The sequence below is a fragment of the Lissotriton helveticus genome, chromosome 1_1 (genome assembly GCF_964261635.1).
Source record: "Lissotriton helveticus chromosome 1_1, aLisHel1.1, whole genome shotgun sequence".
Classification (NCBI taxonomy): Eukaryota; Metazoa; Chordata; class Amphibia; order Caudata; family Salamandridae; genus Lissotriton; species Lissotriton helveticus.
Window position 1 is genome coordinate 698,592,545 of NC_136057.1, and position 26,909 is coordinate 698,619,453.

The window sequence follows — 26,909 nt, forward strand, 5'->3', positions numbered from 1 at the left end:
TCAAAATAATATAAAAAAATAACAGAGGTCTGGGCTTTGCAACCGGAAGCAGGCTTGCAAGCAAATAGTATGAAACAACAACAAAGGGAAAAGCCACAAGAAGCAAAACACAGTCCCCACACCATAAGACTTTCGGCGTAGTATCGCCCCATCCCAATTACTTACGGAAGAGGAGTGCAGCATATTGAAAAGGCTGCAGTAAAAAGGCTCACACCAGCAGCCAGGCGCAGATTTTCCTCATGTTCCATGCTGCTTGCTATATATACAGCACGCTCACTGAAAAAAAGGCCACTAGAATGGATGCCTGCTTTTGCCCCGGGTGAGACCATAGAGTGCGTGCTGCTACGGGAGCACTTTAGTCGGTCGCTACTTGAGTCCTAGGGCACTGTAAAGTGCACGCTCGATCGGAGCAAAGGAATGGGCAAAAGAATGCTAAAATATAAAGCGCGGCGTCCCTGAAGCAGGCGCAGCGCTCAGCTTTTGTCAATGTTTACTCCCCAGTTTTACAGGACTGCTTGTGGACTGTAAATTAGTTGCTCAAGAACTCTGATGGAAGCGTAAGGCACACCTATGCAGCCAATAGAAAAACACTGATGCCAAAATATTCCTCAGGCTAAACCAACGGGTGAATGACAATATCAGAAAGACAATAGCTGAAGGTACGAAAGTAAAGAAGTCCCTAGCTTAGAGAGATGGACCCCAACCCCCTTAAGGTGTAGAATACAATATGTTCACCATGAATAGTGCAAGCACAAAACACAGAAACCTACAAAAAATAGGGGACCAAGGATAAAAATAACACTAGAATTCAGCTCCCACAGTGGAATTCAGTGTGTCCTCATTCCATGATTCCTGGTCCTCGGTCCTCAACAAATTTCTCCTCTGGCCACAGAATAGAGGCATTCTTTACAGCTATATGAGGAGTAAATTCCATAAGACAGTACTTTGAGACCCTAATAAGGTACAGTCCGTGCTGTATATAAATGCATTGAGACAAGTCAGTATGTCAGTTCTGACATACTTGACTCACCAAATTCGACATGTACAAGTACTGATTGGGGAGCCTGAAGTGAAAAAAACCCAACAATGAATGTGTTTAATGCCACTTAACCATTTATGAAGGTAGAAAGGCAACATTTTGTTTAAACACAGGCGGTATTGGTGGACGCCAGGATTCAACAAGCAACACTTTGATTGTGTGTGCTGCACTTAAAATGCACTTTAAAATACACTGCTTAATTAAAGGCCACCTACACATGACAAATCAGATGCAAAAGATGCACATTCAAAATGCAAAAATAAGTCACAAACGCGAAGCAAAAACTTCCAGGTACCGACACCACGCAAATAACCTGAAGACTGTGGTCCTTTGAAATACTCAATGTGCCTTGTAAACAGCGTGATGCAGCAACGGACTAAACCTGTGCATTGTTTAGAACTAACGAGCAGAAGTGAATCTGGAAACCCTCCCCTCCTCACATGTCATAAGGTAAGTGAATTTATGCGGTCAACTGAAGTATGTTTTATGTATATAAACAATATGGCTCCTGTTTGTTGATGCACAGGCCGTATCTAGTCAACAGTGTGGCTGGTACACTTGGAGTAGCACATAAGTTAAGTGAAAATAAGTTCTTGCTGATGACGTTAGCAATGAAACACCTTGAAACCTTGCCAGTCTTGGCTGAAGTGCCCCAGGCAGTTTTATGGTATTTCAAGGTGCTCCGTGGTGTCCGAGAGACTGTTGTTAACACAGACATTAAAGGCATACGATTTACATTTGTATCAGGGTTTACGAACTACACGTTTCCAGTATAGCGAACTGCACTCGTAATGGGTGGCCATGGTGCCGGTAAGAGCGATCACTGGGGAATGCACACATAAATGATAAAGTGACTTACCTGTCTGTAGGACTGATCATAGGAGTACCGTTTGTCGTATGGAGCACACAGGCTGCAAACATTTATCTGTGCTGTGTGTTTGTTAGGCTTAGAGTCAGACTGCTCATATTAAACAAGCCGTGAGCGTGCACGCTCCCGAACTTCCGGTTTCGGGATGTGCATGCTCACAGCTGTCGTGGGGCGGGACTTCCGTCTTTGCGAGAAGCCCGTGTCCACGGAGTGGATGGCCCAGAGGAGCGGTGGCGTCAGGAGTGGCGGCTGAGGCCGCTGATGCGGTAAGTGGGGCTTGGGGGGCTTGGCACGTGTGTGTGTGTGTGTGTCTGCGCGTGCGTGTGTCTGCGCGTGTGTGAGTGTGTGCGTGTGTGTGTCTGCGCGTGTGTCTGTGTGTGTGTGTGTCTGCGCGCGTGTGTGTGTGCGTGCCTTCGGCCGGCCTGCGTAAGCGTGTCCACAGACCCTGGTAGGCTCGTGCACCGCTCTGTCTCCCTTGAGAGCGAACTCGGTGAAACATTTCCTTTCTATTTTTAAATGTATCCCATTTTCCTTTGAGTAAAATGGGCTGCATTTAAAAGAAAAAAAAACATAGTGCTTTATTTAAAAGCAATCACAGACATGATAGTCTGCTGACCCCAGCAGGCCACTGGTCCTGTGATAGCTGTGAATCCTAACTGGTCTCAAATTGCAACCTACCTCATTAATATTTATAAGGTAGGTCGAATTGCGACCCACAACAAATCTGTAATTTGCAAAATAAACTATCAGTATATAGGTCGCTTTGCAAATTACCAGACTGGCCACAACTATACTGGTTGTAAATTGCGAACAGTATTTTGCAACCAGTTGTATGTACATTTAGCACCAAATTGCCTGGGCCCCTCTCAGTGTACTTCAAAGCAACTTTTTCCAGTAGTAGAGCTCCCCTGTTGTGGAAATTGCTAGGAAGAGCACTGTCAGTGGCCGGCTTGTGACAGTGCTCAATGTACAAGAATTCCTTATACCATGCATTCTGCATTTTGCGTTTTGCAGAATTCTTGTTCTGTAGGACATTTCACCTGCATTTCTCCTTTTACACATTGTGGGGCAGGCGGTGCAAATGAAGGAAAAATGCCTGAGGTTTCACATCCATTTACTGCAGATTGAATAGGAAGGGATTCGCCCACCCTTCTCAATTGAAATCCTACGTAACCCTCGCTCGAGCCAGGTACCAAGAATGTTTCCATTAAAAAAGAACCGGCGCAACTGTCACGGACTGGACATGAAGAGATACTGGCGGATTGGGATTCATTATACCTATGGTATCAGCTTCCACCTTGTATGACTGAAGCCTCCATGGCAACATCACCTTATTTGATTCATTCATTTACCTTCAAAAAGGATTGTAAAAGAGTTTTTTCTTGTTACCTGGTTTATTTGGACACATTATTAGCTTTATATTGGCTGCTGGTTTTAGGAAACGGAATAGAGTTTGTCATCATAACCTTTATTTAGGCTGTTCTAACATGTTTTAAATAAGAAACCGAGAGAAAGTTGCTGCTTGTCTACAGAAAAGGATTTCCTGTAGCTGATGTCTTATGACAAATGGCCTTATTTTCCTTTTGTTTGACATTTCTACTGTCGATATGGGTGCCTTTGCACTTGTTGGTGCAGGTTAGGCCATTGAGAGTCTTTAGCCCTTGGTGGAAAGTTTCTGTTCTCCAAGTCCACTGCCCTCAGTGACAGCCAAGTAGTGTTTGCTAAGTAAGGGAGATATAGGTTTCTCTGTGGAGACTCTGGTTTGAGGCCTGTGAGTTGGAGCCAAAAGGAACACCTTAAGGTCTGGACTGAGGCAATAGGGATAACTGACATAATATTGATGCTTACATATCGGAACACATAAAATATCGGAAAAAAACAATTATGTACAAAAAGTATTGACTTCCTATACTTAATTTCAAAAACCACAAATTTCGGAAACAAAAATATCGTCAACTTTAAATAAACTTATGATATGTCAAAAATATCAATTCATATAAAGCAGACTACTACAATATTGCAAAAATAATTACATATCACTAATAAATGTAACAAAAATCCCTTTTTGAGTAAAAAAATATTTGAAATAAGCCTAAAAGATTTTGTGCGCATGTTTAGATTAAATATAAATGTGTTACATCACCAAAATATTCACAATTCCTCCCAATAAAATATATAACTAAAATCATACCAATACAACCCAAAAAATAGCACTAACTACAAACATTTAGAAAAAACCTAAATATTAATATATATATATATATATATACATACATAAATATATAAAATATTACTCAAAGAAATTAAACTATATATCATACATTTTAAATAAAAACTAAATAGCTTTTACCACAGAAGTGATTCAATGATACAAAAATTCTAATTAATACTAAACCAACCAAAAACATCAATGTATAAACAACTTTAACAATCAAAATTAGACAAACAATTCAACAATATACAAGGGAAACTAATTTGAACAACTAAATACTTCAAAAATGACAAATGCCGCAAGATCAAATTCTGCTGGTTTCTCTGACCAGACCATAAAAGAACAAATATATACATCTCGTAAAAATGTAAAATAGAAAATAATTAATGAAAAAACTCTCCAACTGCTATCTCTTTACATGTACTTCATAAAAGAAAGCGCTAAGGCCCTTATTACGAGTTTGACGAGTTTGACGGTCCAATGGACCACCGAACCCGTGGTGGCGGTCTGCCAGACTGACTCGACCACCACAAGACCACTGCTGCCGCCAGAGATCCAGGATCCCTAGTGGTGGCGCAGTGGTCTGAGGCTCCAAATATGCTGGTGGTGCCGCTGCAGCACCTCTAAGCATATTACGAGTTTCCTCACCGCCACACTTCATATCTTCTGGAGCAGGAGGAGTATTGCTGGTGGCTTTTTTAGTTCAAGCATTTAAATGTTTTAGAGCGTATAGGTGGTAGTTTCCCTGTGATGTGTTCCGGGGCTGGTTTTCAGTCCAGGGAGCACCTGGCCAGGCATTTGTGCTGGACTGTTCCCATAGAGAGCAGGGTCAAGACTGATTTGCATACACCTTTGTCCAACAGGAATGGCAAGGTGAGTGAAAAAACGAATGATTTAGGCCCAGATCTCTGGCTACGGGTGAGTGTTTGACATTGTTCCGCATTCTGTCCATCAATTATTCTTTTTGCATATGACAGCACCTTGGCAGAGGAAGCAACAACAAATAACACAATGGAGGAATGGCACAATGCCTTCAAATCCACTCTAGGCAGAACCCAACCTGCAATGTATACATTTATAGAAGTCTTACAAAAAGAGCAAAGCTACCAGCAACTATGAATAGAGAAATCTGTTAGCCAAATTGCACCTAAACTTAACAAACAAACCACAAGAATGTAGGACATGCTGCAATTTAAAGTCAAACTCTTCAAAAACATCAAAATGAGTAGATTACTTAGAAATAATAGCCTAAAGCATATTATAAAATGAATAGTAACCTACCAAAGTCCATTGCAAAATCTAAACAAACATAACAAATCACTTTTTCATATAAATAATAAAAATATTATTTTATTACATCAGTTTAAAAATGAAATAAAACTCCAATGTTAATTAAGACTGAGATAATGAAATAATATATACATTATTTCAATAAAAATATAAACTTCACTGACCAAAGATCGAGGAAACAAAGTCAATACATCACATAAAATAAATACAGCACATAAACCACACAAATAATAATCACATAATATATACACAAACAATAAGATATAACATTTCCCACCCAAAATAAATAAATAAATAAGACTTACTGTTCACTAGCCACAGACCTTCTGAATACATGTAGTCAAAAATAATAATCCACCAAAAATGGCAAACATATTAGCAAAAAATAGGAAGGTAAAACAAATCCAGTAGAGATCTCTTGAAGCAATCCATAGTATCGGGGAACCATAAAAAAATGAAAAAGTGTTTAAAAAAAGAAATACTAGAGGAAATCCCCCCAAAAAGGAAATCAAAGTAAAAAGCATTGGTTTATTATAAACCAATAGAAATTGCCTTTGAAGTAAAAAAGGAAACTCCCAATGCTAAAGCATCATCAAAGCTTTATTATCAATCACAAAGATTTTATAAAGTGCATCGCAGAATAAACATACATATATTACAAATAACAAAAATTGATTTAGAATATAACATTTGTCTTCCTAAAAACATAAAAAACAAGAAGTGAATGGACGAACAAGTATATCATTCTATTTAAAAGCATAAAATCCCATATCTACATAACACCATGTAAAAACAATACATATTGTTTATAATAAAAACATAGGTTAATGGATACAATAGGCTAGATATATTATGCAAGGCACTGTAAGTGTCCAATCCACAGTGACATCCAGAATTTAGCTAAGCCAATTACCACTACCTTCTAGTATCTGTACTAAGGGGTCTATTACAACTGCTCGCCAATCGTATCGGCAAATGAGACTGCCTGCTATGTGTGTGGCGGTCACACAGGCGGGCGCATCCTGCATTTTTTCATTGCGGCGGGCGGTGCTTTCTTGCAGCATGCGCCGCAATGTAAAAAAGGCATTTGTGCAATTGCGTGAACAACGTGGCAGGCATCGCCGTGCCTGCCACATTGTGCATGCAAATGCAGGGGGGTACCATAGGTACCCCCCATGTGCACCCCCACTCCCCCAACATCCTGGGGGCCCGCAATGGGCCCCCACATGCATACTCCGCATGCCTTTCCATGGCGGCAATGCCTCTATGGAAAGGCACATCACCGCCTGCATATTGATATGGATGGCGGTGTCTTGCAGACACAGTCACCATATCAAGCCTCTTTTCCGCCCAGTCACCTGTTTGACCGGCGGAAAATCGGCGGACGGTCTTTCCAACTTCCGGGTCCCCCACCATCCTAATATGGCAGGGGGGAAATGGGAGGCGGGCGGTGAATAATGGTTGTGACAAAAACCAATGAGATACAATCAAATCTATAAAAACCCACAAACAACACTGTAACTAACCTCTAGACCGACCTCCACACCCCACACCCCACCCTCAAAACCTTTAAAAATGGACTTACCTGTTCTGATGAACAGCAGCACCTTCCATGACCTGGATCTGGGAAAACCGACTAAAAATGATGCAAATAGATTACAAAATAGAAAGGACACTAAAATGAGACTATATCTCCAAAGAAATGACTGGGAAATAATGTAAAAATATTGAATAAATGTATGAAAAAATTTAAACAAATATTAAACATGTACAACATGTAAAATAAATGTGGAAACAAATATTAAACAATTGTAGAGTATAAATTAAAAAATAGTATGAACTATATACGTGTGTCTAACACATCCTGAAAAGACTTGATGATGTTGAAATATGTATATAAATTAATTGAAAAAATTTTAAACAATTGAAAAAAGTAGGAAATATACACCATACTATACAATTAAAATATAATTTACATTTTTTATTTCATAATACAAATTCATTAAAAATGTTTATCTATTTAACTAAGAAAAACCATAGGTGGTGATGGACGGAGCATTGACAATACAAACACTCACCACCTTTGGTTTTTCTTTGTTCGCCCTAAGTTGGCAGGGTATGCTCAGACGTGAGTCCCTTGCTCACTTTGCCACTGGAGTCAAGCAAGCCCGGCTGAAGACGGCTGTAATGCCAGAAACCGGTCCTGGGAAGCTTGATTCCGGTCCAGGGAAGACAAGGCATGGCAGTTCGGGCTGGACTGTTCCCATGAGGCACAGGGTCAGACTGATTTGCATATGGCCATGTCTGAACTGGAGTGGCGGAGTGAGCTAAAGAACGGTGATGGATGAAACCCAGATCAGTTGACTGGGGGTGAGTGTTTGTATTGTCAACGCTCCATCCATCACCACCTTTGGTTTTTCTTTGTTCGCCCTAAGTTGGCAGGGTATGCTCAGACGTGAGTCCCTTGCTCACTTTGCCACTGGAGTCAAGCAAGCCCGGCTGAAGACGGCTGTAATGCCAGACACCGGTCCTGGGAAGCTTGATTCCGGTCCAGGGAAGACATGGCTTGGCAGTTCAGGCTGGACTGTTCCCATTAATCACAGGGTCAGACTGATTTGCATATGGCCATGTCTGAACTGGGGTGGCGGAGTGAGCTAAAGAACGGTGATGGATTAAACCCAGATCAGTTGACTGGGGGTGAGTGTTTGTATTGTCAACGCTCCGTCCATCACCACCTTTGGTTTTTCTTTATCTATTTAACTATACATAAATATTTTTTAGTTGAAATATATACATTACAAAATATAACCATATACATTAAATAAACCTTGAAAAAATAAATACAGTGAAAAAAATGTGTTACATGTCTTTATTCTATAAAACAATGTAATTAATAATACCATTTCTACTTAATACAAATACAACTTAAACAAAGAATTTCAAACTAAAATGATCAAATTAAATAATCACACTCCAATATAAACCTTTTTTAAGAAAGTGATGGACACTAAAGGGGTGCTTGTTTCTGGTCCAGGGAAGACCTAGCCTGGAGAAAGGCCTAGACGTCGCCCTCCTCACAGAAACCTGGACCAACCTCACCTCTGCCCCCGACATTGCCACCGCCATCACCGACGGATACGAGATCCAGAGGAAGGACGGCCCAACCACCCAGGAGAACCTTGCCAACATCGGACTGAAACAGCTCGTAAACCACCCCCACCCAAAAGGCAGAACACACCCTCGACCCCATCTTCACAGGAGGAAACAACATTAGCTTCAGCCACACTACAGAGCTCTGCTGGATGGACCACCACTGCGTACATTTCTCATTCGAAAAAACCACAGCTCACAAACCTACACCACCCCCTCCATGAAGGAATTGGAGCACAGTCACTGAGGAGCGCCTCAACTACACCCTCAACCAAGATCCACCTCCCACCACAACCAGCGTCAACTCTGCAGCCAACGAACTCCACATATGGACCACCAACTGCGCAGACAAGCTCGCCTCCCTCTGTAACTCCGACAGACAGCACCACATGAAAGCCACCTGGTTCACCACCGACCTCTGAGAATCCAGACGCACCTGCCGATGTCCCGAGAAAGTATGGAGTAACACCAAAACCACAGAAGGTCGGACCACCTACAAGAATGCCATGACAGGATACCACCAACGCATCATATCCACCAAAAAGACTTTCATCCAGGACAAAATCCTCGCCAACTCCAGCAATTCGAAGGAACTCTTCACCATCATTCAGGAATTCACCAAACCCCCAAACGAAGCCTCGGACATCATACCTTCCCAGGACCTCTGCAAGAAACGTGGATCCTACTTCCATCTCAAGATCAAGTCTCTCTACGATAACTTCAGTGAGCAGACATCTGACGCCGAAGCCATGCCCACACCCCGAAACACCAGCCAGCCTACCTTCTCAGCCTGGAGCCCGGTCACCACCAAAGACACCGCCACAACCATGAAGTGCAGTCACTCAGGAGCCCCCACGGACATCCGCCCGCCACACCTCTTTCACAGAGCCACCGCCACCATAGCTCCCGAGCTACGAAGCACCTTCAACCCCACCTTCGAATCAGGCACATTCCCCAACAACTGGAAACGCCCAGAAGTCAAGAGTACAGACCCATCTCTCTCCTCCCCTTTGTGGCTAAAGTCATCAAGGAGATCATCAACAACCAGCTCATGAGCTTCATCGAAGCCAGCTCCAACCTTGACTCTTCTCAATCCGGGCTCTGCAGCAACCACAGCACCGAGACCGTCCTCCTCGCTGCCACAGATAACATACGCACTCTACTTGACTGGGCCCACACAGCTGCCCTCATCCTATTTGACCTCTCTGCAGCTGTCTCCCACCGAACTCTCACCACCAGACCCCACGACGCCAGCAGACAGGGAACTGCCCTCGACTGGATCCGCTCTTTCCTCACCGGCCGAACCCAAAGAATCAGACTCCCATCTTTCCTCTCTGAACCCACAGAGATCAACTGCAGAGTACCCAAAGGATCATCGCTCAGCCCCATGCTTTTCAACATCTACATGGCCCCCCTCGCTACTCTCGTCAGACAACATGGGCTCATCATAGTATCCTACGCCGATGACACCCAGCTCGTCCTCTCTCTCCCAAAGCAACCCAACATTACCAGACTCCGCTTTCAGGAAGGAATTAAAGAGGTTGCCTCCTGGATGAGCAGCAGCTGTGTCTGAAGCTCAACTCAAAAGTTCTCGTCCTCGGACCCACCCCCTCAGCATGAGACAACACCTGGTGGCCCTCTGCCCTGGGTAGCCCCTCTACTCCCACGGACCACATCCGCAACCTCGGCATCATACTCCACTTCTCCCTCACCATGACCCAACAGATCAAAGCTGTCTTCTCCTCATGCTACAACAACCTCCGCATCCTTCGCAAGACCTTCAAGTGAATCTCTGCCGAATTCAGAAAGACCATCACCCACACACTCATAACTAGCAGACTAGACTACGGAAACGCACACTATGCCGGAATCAACAAATCCCTGCTCCGGAAACTCCAGACCATCCAGAACACCAGGGCCAGGCTGGTCCTCGGCATCCCACGACATGAACATATCACCCGGCACCTACGACACCTCCACTGGCTCCCCGTCGGGAAGAGAGTAACCTTCAAGCTACTCACTCATGCCTACAAATCCCGCCAAAACACCGAACCCCAATACCTCAACGAAAGAGTGTCCTTGCGCACCCAAGATAATCCTCCGCTCCACCGACCTCGCCCTCGCCGAAACCCCGCACACACGCAGAGCCAGAATGGGTGGATTATTATGATGGCTTCTAAAAAGACAAAGGAAAAGCTAAAAAGAGACATGGGCAAGAAAATCTCCTTTACCTCAAAACTGTATTTCAGATCCGAGGAGAAGGAGATGGCTCCAGGGTACCCTAGTGGGATCCCACAGCTGAGGTACTTACATTTCCTAGTCCTGCATAAATTACATGACCCAGCAAGAATGAAAACATGGAGAAAAGTTCCCTCAGTTTATGTCACTTTTGTATCCATGGACACAAGGATTTTCAAACACAAAGTAACGTCCAATGCGCACTGAATTAGATATTGTGCTTGGAGATTCCTGTTACAGGTGTGGAATCTGCTGATAAGGACCACCTAGAGTTTAAATCCTGTACACTCCTTGCTTGCTCCAAATAGACTCACAGATAGAGTGTGTGGGACACACAATGAAAGCCTCAATTACTCACCTTTTAGGCATCCCAGACTTATGATCAATTGATGTCTCCGTCAGGCAAGCAGTTCAGGGTTTTTGCTCACAAGGTTCATAGGCTGCCTACAAGAGGTCCAAGAAAGTAATTTGAATTTAAGGTTACAGTGGTAGCGCAGCTGGGCTTCCCTAGTAAGAGAGAGATGACATTACACAAATCCATCAATAGGGGACATGAAATCCTAAATGGGAATCTGAACCTGACATTGCCAGGCCACACAGTGCAGAAGAAGCCATTTACAGTTTACAAAAAAAAGAACTGCTCCAACTGAAAATTAATACTTCTATAGCACCCAGCAAAGCACAAGGTGTCATGGGATGACAGATGGCACGTATTTCCACTGACTGATGTCACACAGCCTTTCTTGAAGCATGTCAAAATGAATCTACTGACAACATTAGAGAATGCATATTGAGAATACCCCTACTGTTTATTATAACCTTGATTGAGCTGGGCATGATTGGGCACCCCAGCTTTAGCCTTGGCATATTATTTTTTAACTATTTCTTTTGGCCTGTTAAACAATAGTTTTAAGTCTGAGATATGACTCATGTTCTGAATCAGGTTTTGGGTTTTCTTACTGCCTCCCTCCCAATAACCCAGCTGTCCTTTCTGGGTTTATACTGTACGGGAAGGTAAGAGAATAATCAAGATTAATAATCGCCCATTGGTTATATTGTCCTCCTGGAGAAGGTTACATGTTTGATTGTCATGTGTTGTATGCTCTACTGAGTTCCTATAATAAAATGTTAAGATTTCTTCAGTGTCTGTTGTCAAATTAAAATTATTACTATGGGGGCACACAAGTACATTTATGTGTGAAACATGCATTTTTCCCTATTGCTGTACTTCTGCTGGACAGTCCGTCACCTATGGAAATAGATAAGACAGAAAATACCCCATACATCCAATGTGGCACGGATATACCTAAACATTAGCAATGAAACAGGCTATTCTACCTCTGTTCAACAAGAAATTCGGTACCCACATTTGACCTGACACTAACAGTACACATTAGAAACAGGCCCTGCCACCACAATGTGAACTACTCCGTCCATATAGTTAACTAAGCATTTGTCACCTTAAGAAAACTTTCATACATTTTAGACCGGCCACTTGCTCACCCATATGCTCAGCACGAGTCCAAGCCTTTTTGGTGGCTAGGCATTTGGCACCTCAATAGAACATCAGTATCAATCTGTATTTTTGACTTACCCTACAAAAACAATAAACGTTAAACTCAATGTCTTGGACTCACTATGCGCACTGCATGCCTCTAAGACATCTTATTGTTTATGCGGGTATCATAAAATCTAAATAGAGAGATTATTAGAAAAAGACACTGATTAGGTGATATCAGAAGTACATATATTTCCTTTCAAATATCTACTTAGAATACATAACAATATAATTGCAGAGCAAAGAGGGAACTAATGGAATGAGATTATGGGTTGTTTAAGCCTTCATTAGCAGCAGGTGATTTTTCATTTCAAGCTAGCTGTCTAAGGGCAAGCGTGAGGCAACAAGACCGGCGACATCTAGCATATAGTGTTCTGGTGCACTCAGGCTCTGCTATTTATCGTAAAGAATGCATGGGCAAAGGTAGACCCGCTAAAGGGTTAAGATAAGAGGGTGGGAGGTGGTGGCGCTTAACAGTGTTAGCAGGTATTCGATTAATATACCCGCCATTTTCACAACTATTCATCCTGGTAACCCAGGGTGAGGGGACTAATGTTACAATAGTGTTTTAAGTCTCACCAGTCAACATACTGATAGGGAGGCGGGGCTTCTCAGCTCCAATTTAGTCCTGAGGATCAGTCATGACTACTTGAGCGATGTTTATTAAAATTGCTTATTTCCTAAACCATTTCTTCCACGTACAACCAATAAAACACATTTCGTATTTTCACCTGTTGAAATGTTATTGTGAGAACATACTTTCCTTCTAATACTATTATCCAAAGGCCAGGATTTGTCGTATCTCTCTACTGCAAGTGTGATGTCCAGTACTATCTTCAACCCCATAATTTTGAGTATCAGACAATCCATGCTCAGCTATATTGAACCCAATATCAGGGTTGTGAACTCTATATAAAGTCACCTCAAAAAGACTAGCACAAGACACTTTGAAACGGACCTGAGCTCAGGTTGCCTTCTCTACACTGACTCATCACCTTTAGCTAAGACAATGAGCAGTAAACTCCTAGTGAGTGGTACATAAATGCAATTCCAATGCAATACCATGTTTATGTCCCAGCTCTCCCATACTGTGCCAACCACCTGTATAGCAACTGGAAAGGAGGATGTTGGACTTGACCCTTTCTGCAGGATCATCCCCACAGTTTTTGCTTTCACACTTCTGTTTCTTGCACCCGTTTTTGTTGTTTTTTAGGACTCTAAGCACGTTACCACTGCTACCATGTGCTAAAGTGCTTTTGCTCCCTCCTTAAAACATGATAGATTGGCTTACACCCAATTGGCCTACTTGTACATCCCTAGTAGAGTGGTACTGCATGTACCCAGGTCCTGTCAATTAAATGGTACTAGTGGACTGGCAAATCTGATTGTGCCACACAATTAAGTAGTCCTTTAAACATGCCTCAGGCCTGCCGTTACAACCTGTCTGTACAATGGCAAAAAAAAAAACCTTTTCAGACCCCAAACCTTTGTTTTAATACTTATAAGTCACTACTAAGATAGCCCTGGACAGCCCATATGGCAGGGTGCAGTGTGTTAAAAAAGTTGGACATATAATTTTAAGGTTTTACATGTCCTGATAGTGAAAAACTCTTAAAATAGTTTTTCACTTCTGTGAGGCCTAGCTCGCGCCATTGGGTAACATTGGGTTACATTATTACCCAATGTCTAAAGAATTGTAATTAAAAGCCCTCTTTAATGGTAGAGTCGGATCTTTAATCACAATCCTGAAAATGACACTCTTAGAAAGTTGGCTTTTTCTTGTCCTAACCATTTGGTGCCTGCAGCTTGCTCCTGAGTCACATGACGAGGGATAGCTGTAAGTTGACCTTTATGTATCGCTCTCATACAATGAGATGAAGGGAAGATAGGTGTTGGCAGGACAGGTCCCTCTGAGATAAAGAGGGGGAGGAGATGTCACCTACCACACTTACTCATCACAAAGTTCATGCCTCAGAACTGTCACAAAGGGTTTGACACTGGCCTTTTGTTACCCCCAGACAAGCTGGCAGTAAGAAGGACTGCTGTGCTACTGAAAGGACTGCTACTCTGCTGGACTGCTGCTCCGAATGACTATTGCCCTGCTATGCTGACCTGCTGCCCTGCTGTCCGCTTGCCTGGGTGAGAAGGACTGGACCTGCATTTCTAAATCCAGGACCCTAGAGTGACGCCATGGGCTAGTGGCTGGCCTCCTAATCAGAATCTTCAGACATATAACAGGCAGCCAACAACCTTGAACCCATCACCTAGAATCTGCCATCTATGAGGCCTGCCTTTTCAAGTCGTGGCACCCCAGTCCTTCTCACGTGGTGCCACTCCATTCCTGGACACTTGGAAGTGGGCCTGAAGGTGTTGTCAGCTCATTTGTGTTTCCAGTAGAACTGATCCATCTTCTCCGTAGTGTGGCACATCTCTCTCAAATTGGCACATCACATTTGCTGTTCAATGTATCACCCTCAAACTGATGCATCGCCTGTGCTGCGCAGACTTCCCCATTCCAAGGACTTCACAATGCAGCCCATCAGACTGATGCATCTCTACACATGGACACCGCCTCGCCTAACGCAACACATCAGTACTGCCACTGTGCACAGTATCTCCATGCAAGGACATTACCTCACACTTCACAGCTCCCCAGAACCGCTGCTGCAAGACACATCGTCTCTGCTGCGCAATGCATCTTCGATATGGGATTCCGCATCTGTTCGCAAACGTAATTTAAGGTCATGTCCCTGTAGCTGGCCTGCGTTACATTGCAGGCAGCCTGAACTTGTACTGGTGCAACGCGACCAGATAAGCACAGTTGGTGCTCTGTGCTTTTTAGTTCTATTTTCACTTAAATCTTTAAAATTGCATATCTGTCTCTGTCAATTGGATTTTCGTCGTCTTATCTTATTTTATTTATTACAATGTACTTTATTTTTCTTAATTGGTGTGGGATTTTTCATGTGTTGTGTTTTCACTTTATTACGGTTTGAAGTGCTGCATAAATACTTTACACACTGCTTCTAAGTTAAACCCACCTGCTCTGTGCCAAGCTACAAGAGGGCTGAACACAGGTTAATTTGAGGTTTACTTATGACTTCATCCTGACAAGGATTGTGGCTTTCACCCCCCAACCGGTAACCACGTTTCTTAAAGAGGAGGACATCACAAAAGTGTTATTCCTGTTCATTGCACTTTATGGTCAAAAACGTTTTTTAGAGTAGAATGTATGTTTACTTAATTTTGTGAAAATTAATTTGTTCATTTAACCCCTCCAATGCTCATGACAAGCTCAGCTCGTCCCACGGTGGTTGTGTGCTCATGACGAGCTCAGCTCATCATGACCGTTGCGCCGCGCCCACGCTGGGATAATTCCCCTGCTGTGCTGGGCGTTCCATTGGAATGGGCGTGGTCATGACGAGCTCAGCTCGTCATGAACAGACGGCCACCATGGCTCATGACTAGCTGACCTTGTCATGAGCACAGGATCGCTGCGCGCGCCCCCCCTTCCATCCCCCCAGCACAGCGGGGGAATTAGCCCAGCAGTTAAGGGGTTAAGTAAACTACAATAACAGATCTCCAGGCATTCATAATATACTTTTTGAGGTCTTGTCTACTAGACAGCACAAGCGTTGTCTGTTGCGAGATCTAATGTTTGTTTATAATGGGCTAAGAGCCCGCCTTTTGCTTACCAATAGTTGTGTTTTGCTTACCATTCTCTTCTTGTATTTGTTTTCCAATGGAGCATCGACTCCTTACGTGTGCCCTTCCTCTACTTACTTTTCAGGTGCTCATTTTTTCTTTTTGTTTAAAGACTCCATAAGAGTGCTTGTGTTTTCCAGCTGTCTCCCTCATGTACTTCTCTCACCTGTAATGTTCTGGTGTTTCTTTCTTTTGCCTGTATGCTACTCCACCACTACCCATGCGTTCCTTTCTTTTTCGGTTTAAGAAATTTTTATTGAGTTTTAAAAGATAACAATAGTACATATGTTATGCGTGTACAGAAGATATGTAAAAGAAACATGCAAATAAGGAGTACATAACATATGCAGTAAAAACGAATTAGGGTGATGAGAAGGATAAAAATGAAGAGGAGAAAAGGGAATGGGTAAAAGGTAAAAAAGCAAAAAGAGAACAAGAAAGAAAGAAGAGAGGAAAGAGAAAAGAAGAGAAGAAAGAGGAAGAGAAAAAGAAAAAGAAAAAGGAGAAAAATGTATGTGGGAATAAGTAGGAAGCATTCAAGAGGGAGAATTAGAGGAAAGATAGGATGTGAAAGGAAGCCAAAGAAGATCAGATTTAATTTTTAGGGGAGTAGAAGAAGAGGCAGCAATAGAGATCCTGTGTTCATCACATATAAAATTCCACCAAGTAAGAACAGTAATCTTAGAGTTATCTTTCCAACACGAGAGAATGACTTTGAATGCAATAGAGATGAACAGGTCTAACAGTCTGGCAGAAGAGCTTATAATATCAACATCATCGGATAAAGAACCTAACAAAACATTCTGTAAGGTTAACGGAGCGGAACAAGAGAATATATGCATACAAGTCTTCCAAACTTCCTTCCAAAAAGAGGAAACAAAGGGACATTCATATAATAAGTGTTTAAGTGTTCCAGTCTCTTTAGAACATGACCAACAAAGGGTAGATGAAGTTTGGGAAAACTTATGAACAGTAATAGGAGTGATGACGACTCTATGATAAATAAAAAACAAGGATTGAGTAATGCGAGCAGCAATAGATGTCTTGAACAGTTTAGACCAGATACGATCCCACAACAAAACAGGGAAAATAGTATCTAGGTCCTTTTCCCATGCAATCTCAACAGAAGATTTGGGACGATCGCTAATATTCGAGGTCAAAATTGTATACACATGTGCAGCTTTGGGTTGATGGCTGGAGAATAAAGGATAGAGAGGGGAGGTAGGGATAAAAGAGGGAAAGGTAGCTGGAGGTGAAAGGGAGGATAAATGAGATAGAATGGCAGACGTAATAATATTGTATTTATTAACAGAAGAAGAGGGCAAGTCAAATAGATTTTGCACTTCCAAAAAGGGAATGAGAGAGCCATCAACAAAAAACTGATATACAAACAGAATATTCTTCTCCTTCCAGTGTTTGAAGTAAAATGATTTACCTTTGTAACGAAGGAATTTGTTATACCATACAACATATGCTAAAAAGCATTGCAAAGGGGAAAGGGAAGAGGAAAATACATTGGACAATACAGTTTGGGAGTACTTTAAAATAGGGAATTTAGTTAGAAAAGAACAATTTGACATAAAAATAGTATGCTGGAAGGAATAATCCTGCAGGGGAGAGCGCTCGAGAAGAACCCAGGCAGGTACAGGGGTGTCTTGAAAGTTATAAGCCAACGAAAAGGCTTGTCTAATCAGGAAGGCTAAATGATAAGTCTTAAAGTTGGGAAAACGGATTCCACCTTCCGATTTGGGGCGCATCAGCTTAAGCAGGGCTATACGAGGATGTTTATTATTCCATAAGAATTTGGAGCAAAGGGAATTTATACGGGTGAAATAGGAAAGGGGAATTTTAACTGGAAGCATAGAAACAGTATATAAGACATGAGGAGCAATCATCATTTTAATCGTGTCTAAACGACCCCACCATGAGAGAAATAGGGGAGACCAACTTTGTAGAAGGGATTGGAGTTTCTGTATAAGAGAAGCAAATGTAATTTTGAGGGTTTCTTTCAAGGAAGGCGCAAACCAAATACCTAGGTATTTAATTTTGGTGGGACACCACGCAAAGTCAGTATTATTAAACATGTATTGATAACATAACGCATTGAGGGGTAACACTTCAGTTTTGGACAGGTTCAATTTATAACCCGATATAGCGGAATACAAACGAACCTCCTCCAAAAAAGGGGGAAGAGAGGATTCCGGGTTTGACATATAAACTAATACATCATCTGCATAAGCCGACAATTTGATCACATTGGAGGACACTTTAAACCCAGAGATCTTAGGATTAGAACGAATTCGTTCTAGGAAAGGTTCGAGGCACAAAATAAATAATAAGGGGGATAAGGGGCATCCTTGTCTAGTACCTCTTGATAGGGAAAAAAAAATTGAAAATTGATTGTTAACAAAAATACTAGCACGTGGTGAGGAGTAAAGGAGTTTGACCATTGATATGAAAGATGGACCAAATCCAAACCATTGTAAGGTATGAAACAGGAATTTCCAATTAATGCGGTCAAACGCCTTTTCCGCGTCTAAGGAAAGGGCTGCTAGAGGAATTTTTAATTTTTTACTGTTGGAAATGACATTAGAGAACATGCGTTCCTTTCTTGACCGTGTGCTTCTCCCTCTTTCATCCCTTTTGCTATCCCTTAGCACTTTACTTTGCTCTCTCCCTTCCTCCTTTCCCCCTCACCTGTGCCCTCTGTGTTGCTTCCTCCACCCTTGGCCCTCCATTTTGCTTCCCCAAAATGGATCCCTCATGTTGTTCATCATCCACCCGAATCCCCAGTTTTGCTTCCGCCTCCTACTTGAGCCCCCATGGTGCCACAGGCCACCCTCCGCCATGTTACTTCAGGACACCCAGCTCCCTTCCGCCCCTAATTCTTCCTCCCCCAACCACTTTTTTTTCATAAAAAACATTTTCTTTTTCTTTTAAGATCCTGATCAAACTCAAATCAGTAACTAAAAAAAAACAGCAGCCACTTCATTTTGTTGGTGTGCGCTCCACGCATGCATGCCCATGCCCATATAAAATTGTGTGGATGCTTTTTGATTTTTCCATCCGCATCAAAAGCTTTTTCTAACTATCTTTTTTCATGCCGCATAGCATTGGGAATGCTGTGACTTGCTGGCTTTGACAATGCTTTTTTGCATTCCAGTCATCTTCACTTACATCAGAGGAGGGATAGCTTCATGGGCAGAATGGGGTGCATCCAGTGCTTAATTAGTAAAAAAAAAAAAATGCCAAGGGCCTCGTCAGGAGTCCACTGCACCTTGCACCCATTGCCGGTACAAGCGCTGCCAGTGAGTGACAGGACCAGCCCACACAAACATCACACTGCTACAAGTGTGACAATTGAGACTATTTGAGACCCCCAATGCTACAAGAATGGCTTGGATAGCAGGCATCTGCCAGTTTTAATATATATTGAATTAATAAACAACTTTTGATCTGCTCATATTTAATTTACATTAATAGTGCCACCATGTGGCAGCTGGCATAAGTGCTGGTGTTGACGATTAAGTGCCACCGACTCAAATTAAGCACTGGTTGCGTCTGTCTTGCTTACTATACAGTTACATGCTTCTGTGAAACAATTTTTGGTGCTCCTACTGCTTGACGGCACCTCAAAGGGCCTATGGGATGTAGGAGTAGCTCTGTGTAATTCGTTTCTGGAGGTGCACCAAAAATCTATGAAGTTCACTGAAAAGGGAATATAGAACGTAGCCGCCTTTCCTGCATTCTACAGCATGCTCTTTGACTACTTTCGAAAGCAATATGTTATCAGAGCGTGCTCCCTGGTCTGACATGCTTTTCTACAGTACTGCAGCGTGAACTGATTAAGGCAGGATTGGGCATACCTGAGGGAGCAGCCCTAACCTTGACAAAGCCTTGCCTGAGACTGCCGGGGCCCCCGTCCGTCCGAAAAGCCTGAACCTCCCTCCTATTCTGAGCAGTCTCTGTACCCCTGTGGTATGCTGGGGATTTTTCGTTTGCTTTCAGACTTGACGACTAGTCTCATGTATAACCTTTGGGGATGGAAAGGTCACCTCTGTTGGCGCTACCAACATCTTTCTATTTTCTAAATATGATAGATGCTGGAACTGCGACCTCGAAAAGGGAGACCTAGAACATATCATCCTCAACTGCACTAAAGTCAAAAACTTCTGGACACGGATTTTAGCCTTCACCAACGACACATTAGGCAGCAACTTTAAGCTCACATTCGCCTCTTTAGCCACACCACAGATCTCACAAGAAGTCAATGGGCAAGAGGACAAGAACGTCCTGTCTGTTATATCTGTTACATGTATCCTGTAAATACCAATAAAAACATTTATTTAAAAAAAAAGCACAAAACCCTAGTGAGATATGCCATTTTTTGCTAAAAAATGTAAATATGAAGTGCTGAATGTTGGACTTAAATAGCACAATAAAAAGATATGTTTGTTTGTGAGAGCAGCGCCCATTTGGTGCGCAGTGGTCGCTGTAGTGTCTCAGTGTAGGCCTACAGGATAGATGGCACAAGACACGTGTAGTTGCTTTGGTGGCCAGTAACTAACTTAACCACGCCCAGAGCCCTGGGCTTTTATTGGCTACTCACGCTCTCTACGTACACGTTGGCCTCAACCAACTGTCCCCTCACGCTAGAGGGGTAATCACAGGTCAAACATTTGGAGGGGGCGTGTGCCACTGTGGTACGCCCCACAGTTGACTACACTACATTCCTCCTTTACCTAGGGATAAAACAAAACTGGGATACAACAGTGCACAAAAGTCTCTTGCAGTCATATGGGACACTGCGAGGAGCCTTGCAGACTATATGTAACAAAGTTCGCCAAAAGTCTCTGACACAGGCCCTGAGGAAAAATGACTGGGTTACAAACACAGAACAGTCTTACTTTATTCTCGGCGGGGTCAGCAATCTTGATCAGATCAACGCCAACACTGGGCCACGAAGTCCCGGTACCTCTGGGAAGATTATGGCCACGGGCGTAGACTGTATCTTGTTTGGCTTCGCCCTTCCGCCGCAACCCGGGGCTGGTCTTCTGTCTCTCTCTCGTTGACATTGGGTTCTTCAGTTGGTCTCTCTGGCTCTTCCTCTCTCAGGGTGAGGTCACGGGTTTGACTCGCTAGAGTGTCTGTGTCTGTTGACTCCGACGACCGGTACTGGGGGGTCAGGTGCCAGTTGTCCGACTCCGAAAAATGAAATGTTCCTTGTCACAGTCTCTCCATTTTTGACGGCAGTGACCATCGTTCCGTTCACCTCCGTTACTCTCCAGGGATCAAGTTCAAAGGGCAGACGGAACTTCCCGCCAGGGTGGCGGTCTTTTACTAGAACCATGTCTCCAACTTGAATCAGGCTATCTGCTGCCCTCCGTCTTTGGGATGCCTTCTGGTTGTTCTTGGTGCGCTGTTCGGGAGACCTGTTTGTGGGGACCGGGGCTAGCTCCCACGATGGGTGGTGTGGAATGGTGTCAGCTATGGCCCGGTTGAAAGAGAGTCGGCTTGGAGATACTCCGGTGGTGCAGTGTGGGGTCAGGCGATACTCTCGGAGGAATTGATAAATGGCCAACTCCAGGCAGTGTCCGTCGGCTATGGCAATTTGGATTGTCTTATTCAAAGTTCTCATCAACCTTTCGACCTCACCATTGGCTTGAGGCCACCTTGGGGTGATTCGTCTGTGTTTGATGCTGTGGCTCTGCAGATACTCTGTGAACTCATTGCCGTTGAAGGGGGGACCATTGTCAGTGCGGACTTCTTCCATGAGCCCATGGGTAGCGATGATTTTCTCGAACTTCGGGATTACCTCCGAGGCCGCTGTTGACGTGACAAGTTCTACTTCGGGATAGCGAGAGAAATCGTCTACTACCACAAGCATATACTTGCCCCCGGGGAGACTGCCGAAGTCTGCGCTTACTCGTGTCCACGGGGACGTTGGCCCTTCTTCGGTTATCACGGGCGCAGGAGGGTTTGGTAGGCTCGTCGCTAGGCATACTGGGCAGCTTTGGACCACTTCCTCGACCGCTTTGTCGAGTCCTGGGAACCACAATTTGCTCCGGAGTCTGCTCTACGACTTGACGATCCCTTGATGTGACCCGTGGGCCAACAACGCCGCTCGGTGGGTAAGGCTGTTGGGCAATACCAGGCGAGGGCCTCTCAGGAGACATCCTTCGGCTGCGATAGATAGTTCATGCCTGACCTGGTACAGGGCTTTCAGGGCCGCTTGGGCTTCTGGCGTGCGGAAGGATGCGGGGCTTTGTAGCGCTTTCCAATCTTCCAGCTCCAGGGCGCGGATTGCCATTTGGATGCAGTCATCATTCTTGGTGGCGTTCGCTACTTCCTCCTGGGACATTGGCCGTGGTCGTGACCTTTCGACGATCAGCCGGACGTATTCTTCTGTGGCCGCTGCTTCGGCTGCTTCCGCCTCGGTGACTGGCCGGGCATGCCTCGAGAGATAGTCCGCTGGGTTCCTTGTGCCGGGCCGGTATTCCACGGTGAACTGGAATTCTTGTAACTGCAACACCCATTTCTCGATTCTCGGAGGTGGACGGGAGGACGAGCCTTGGAATAGCGGTATGAGGGGCTTATGATCGGTAATGACTGAGAAGGGATGTCCGTAGAGGTATATGTGGAAGTGGCGGCACCCCCATAGGATGGCAATGGCTTCCCTTTCGATCTGTGAATAGCGTTGCTCGGTGGGCGTCAGTGTACGGCTGGCGTATGCCACTGGGCCCACTCCCCACATGCTTGTTGTTGTGACAGGACGGCCCCCAGGCCCGTGGGGCTGGCATCCACCAGCAGCTATGAATCGTGTCGCGGGTCGAAATAGGCAAGAGTGGTGTCTGCTGACAGGGCTGCCTTCGTCTTCATAAACGATTCTTGTTGTTCCGGGCCCCACGTCCAGGTAGCAGTTGACTTCGTGAGGTCGCGGAGAGGCCCTGTCAGGTCGGACAGATCCTTGATGAACCGCCCGCAGTATGTTACCATGCCTAGGAAACTACGGACAGCCGTGACAGAGGTGGGGGCTGGCGCGTCGTGTATGTCTTTAACTTTCTCTGGGTCGGGCCCTACTCCTTGGTCGGAGAACTTGTACCCAAAGAAACTGATGTCTCTGCGGAGGAACTCACATTTGTCTCTATGAAGAGTCAGGCCTCGCTCTCTTAGTCGGTTGAATACTGCTTGGAGGCGCCTGATGTGTTCCTCTAGTGTCGGGGCGTGTACCAGAATGTCGTCGCTCACGTTGAGCACTCCGTCCAGGCCTTGTAAGACATTGTGAATGATGTTTTGGAACACTTCGGCCGCACTCGAGATGCCAAAGTTAAGCCTAGTGTACCTCCACAGGCCTGCGTGGGTGGAGAAGGTTGTGATTGGACGGGAGTCAGGATGGAGGGGAATCTGATGGTACCCCGACCTCAAGTCCATCTTGGAGAACCACTTGGACCCTGCGAGCTCCCCAATGATGTCGTCGATGGTCGGCGTCAGTTGACGCTCCCTCTTGATTGCCAGGTTGGGGAGGCGCATGTCCACACATATCCTCACGGCCTCGGGTTGCTTTGGTTTTTTGGCAACCACAATGGGGGATACCCATGGTGTGGGTCCAGTCACACGTTCAATGATGCCGGCTCGTTCAAGCATCCTCAATTCGGCTTCGACCTTGGGCCGGAGGTGAAAAGCAATCCGCCTGTGTCGGAGGGCTACTGGAGCTACTGACTGGTCAATGTGGAGTTGGACGGGGGGTCCTCTTAAACATCCGATGCCCTCGAACAGCGAGGCATGTTCTGAAACCAGATAGTCTAAACCCTGGGCTTGTACTGTCAGGGCAAAGTGTATAAGTCCGAGCTCTTGTGCCGTTTTGCAACCGAGGAGGAAACCTGATCCTTCTCTGGAGACATAGATTTTTGCCTGCAGCTACGTTGAGTCGTGGGACACGGTAGTCCGGAATACTCCGCACAGGCGCAGGGGCCGCCGGGTTCCGTAGGCGAACACCTGCACTCTCGTGGGGTGGAGTGGTAGAGCATTTTCAAGGCTCTGGTAGACGCTGGTGGCCATGAGGTTTATCGTCGCGCCTGTGTCGATGAGGGCCCTGACGGTCTGGCTATGAACTTGGACGGTGCACATCGGTTCGGCTGATGACACGGCCGCTAGAGTGTTGAGCATGCACACCACGTGGACGGATGCAGCATCTTCCTCATCGTCGTCCATGTCGCTGCTCGTTGGCGTGTTCGACAACGGAGCCATCTGTCGCACCCTCCTAGGTGGGGCACCTTGTTTCTTCTTCTGCGATGACAGACAGACGCTTGCAAAGGGGTTGGCCTTGCCGCACGCACTGCAGATCTTGCCGTGGGCTGGGCAGGTGCCTTTGTGAGGGGTCGCACCTCCGCACCACATGCACGCTGTATTCTTCGCGGATTGGGCTGGTTTCGGGCGTCCTTGTCTGGGGGGCCTCATCCGGTCGTCAGCAGGTCGTGATTGGATGGCACACACTGGCTCCGTCTTGACCGTTGCAGCTAGTTTTGGTTCCATATGGGCAGCACGGGCCTTAAAAAGTTCTTTAGACCGCCCTAGGGCCAGGATGTCGCACATCGACATGGCGTCTGTTTCCAGCACTCTCTACCGCAGTTTCAGGGAGGCGCAACCTTGAATAAATTGGGCGCGAATTTCATCCTCCGCATCGGGTAGGGTGCAGGTGCTGGCCAGCTTCTTGAGCCGAGCGTAGAATACATCTACGGATTCCTCCGGGAGCTGCCGTGCTTGGCGGAGCAGGAAACGCTCGTAGTCCGCGCTGGTGAACGGCTCAAAGTATTTGGTGATGGCATCCCGCAGGGTTTTGTATGTGTGGGGCGGGGCGCCTTCCGTAATGTCCTTTGAGATGTCGTGAATTGCCTCTCCCCCTAGGTGCAGCAGCATGGCTCGTTGGCGTGTAACCCCGACGTTCGCCGCGACAAAGTAGACCTCCAGTCGCTCCACCCACTTCTTCCACCGGGTCGCCTGGGAAGGGGGGCTACCGTCGACCGTGAACGGCTCCAGAGGCGGAATGTTGGCCATGTTGGAGAAGCAGAGCAGGCCCCAGCAGCAGGCAGACAGGAGCCAGGCACAGCAGATGAAGTTCCAGCAGTCAGAGGGACTCCAGGGCCCATTTCCGCGAGATGCGTGAGGTTTGGCAGGGCCGGTGACACGCAAAATGCGTGAGGAATTGCAGGCCGGGAAAGCAGGCGCGCACTGCGCATGCGCGGGCCACACGGAGAGACGTCGGGCCGGGCCTGGAAGTAGCGACGAGGCCTCAGGGCAGCAACAAGCAGGCAGGCGGGCAGGCACACAGCGGGTACCTGGCGGTGACGTTCCAGGCGGCGGAGGATCCTCGGCGGCTGGCGCAGCTGGGCAGAAACGCTCCGGGTGCACGGGGAGGAGCAGCGGACGGAGTTCACTGCACTGAGGTGCCGAGGTGAGCCACAGCAGGCCGTCGGCGGCACCGGGGGTGCCGGGGTGCGCCGCCGGTGCGCAGGTGCACTCGGTGGCGGAGCGGGCACGCAGGGGGGGTCGAAGTACCCCCTCGTCGCCAGTGTAGTGTCTCAGTGTAGGCCTACAGGATAGATGGCACAAGACACGTGTAGTTGCTTTGGTGGCCAGTAACTAACTTAACCACACCCAGAGCCCTGGGCTTTTATTGGCTACTCACGCTCTCTACGTACACGTTGGCCTCAACCAACTGTCCCCTCACGCTAGAGGGGTAATCACAGGTCAAACATTTGGAGGGGGCGTGTGCCACTGTGGTACGCCCCACAGTTGACAACACTACAGTCGCATTGGAAACGTGACTAAACTCATGCGTGTATTTTTCAAAAGAAGTGCCTTTTTTCACAGTGTTACAACGGAACCTCGCCGAGGCTGGTGTGAAACAAACTGAAACCTTTGACGTTTTACCGGATTCATTATGTGGCTATTCTAAGTGCAATTATAGGCAGACTAGACATGTAATGTTAAAACTGTATGATTTATCTTTGTATATTGCACGGTGTTCGTTATTAAATTGTATTTATCTACACAGTCTTTATTTTTTTCTTAGAATACAGTGCGTTTTGGGCAAATACAGTCCCTTTGATTGTAGAAGGCAAGACAGATGTCTTGCAAAGTGTGGTGCAACAGCTCGCATCTGGACATCAAGTGATGGCAAGCCTCCGGAGTAGGTATGATGAATACTATTCCTGTTGTTGAAATACTATTTGAGTCTAAAATGAAAGCTGTATTACAATAAAAGAAAGAGGGGTTATTTCGAGGTTGGTGGATGTGGGACATTCGCCAAAAATTGAAGAATGTTCCACCAGCTTATTTAGACTGTAATCTCGGCTATAAATAATGCGGACATGGCATGCACCTGTTTTTGGTAGATGCTCCATAGCTGCCAAACTAGAGTCTGACAGAATTTCTCCAGAGACCAATGTGACCTACTAACAAAGTACCAGAAACATTACCACAGGGAGAGGCTGAAAGTTCCACCTCTCTCAAAACCAAAACTGTCAATTTGGCTCAATTCCCTCTTAACTGCAGTTGAAAAACCAAACTAAATTTCAACTGGTGCTGGAGTGAGAATCAATTTAAATAATATGGCTTATTGTCTCACAGACGGGGCTGAAACTCACTCCTTTAATTTTCCAGATGGAGTTTCTTCTTTCCTCCACCCCTAAGAGCATGTGCCACAGATCTTAACCATCGTTTTTGAGAATCAGGAGCTAGTCATCACAGACATTATGATCACAATCTTATTTCTAAGGTAGTCAATAATGAGAGTTGTAATGGTTTTATTTTCATTTAAGGTTTAGTAAAATCTCCTATTCTTTATTTG

The 26,909-nt window shown here is 45.3% G+C and overlaps 1 protein-coding gene across 1 annotated transcript in view; it reads left to right on the plus strand.

The window, feature by feature from the left end:
* LOC144762717 (uncharacterized) overlaps positions 1-26,281 on the plus strand; it is a 924,777-nt gene extending 898,496 nt beyond the window's left edge. The window contains exon 14 of the mRNA XM_078647968.1: positions 26,133-26,281. Within this exon, the coding sequence (XP_078504094.1) occupies positions 26,133-26,281 (149 nt within the window). The remainder of the gene's footprint in view (positions 1-26,132) is intronic.
* The last annotated feature ends 628 nt before the right edge of the window (positions 26,282-26,909 follow it).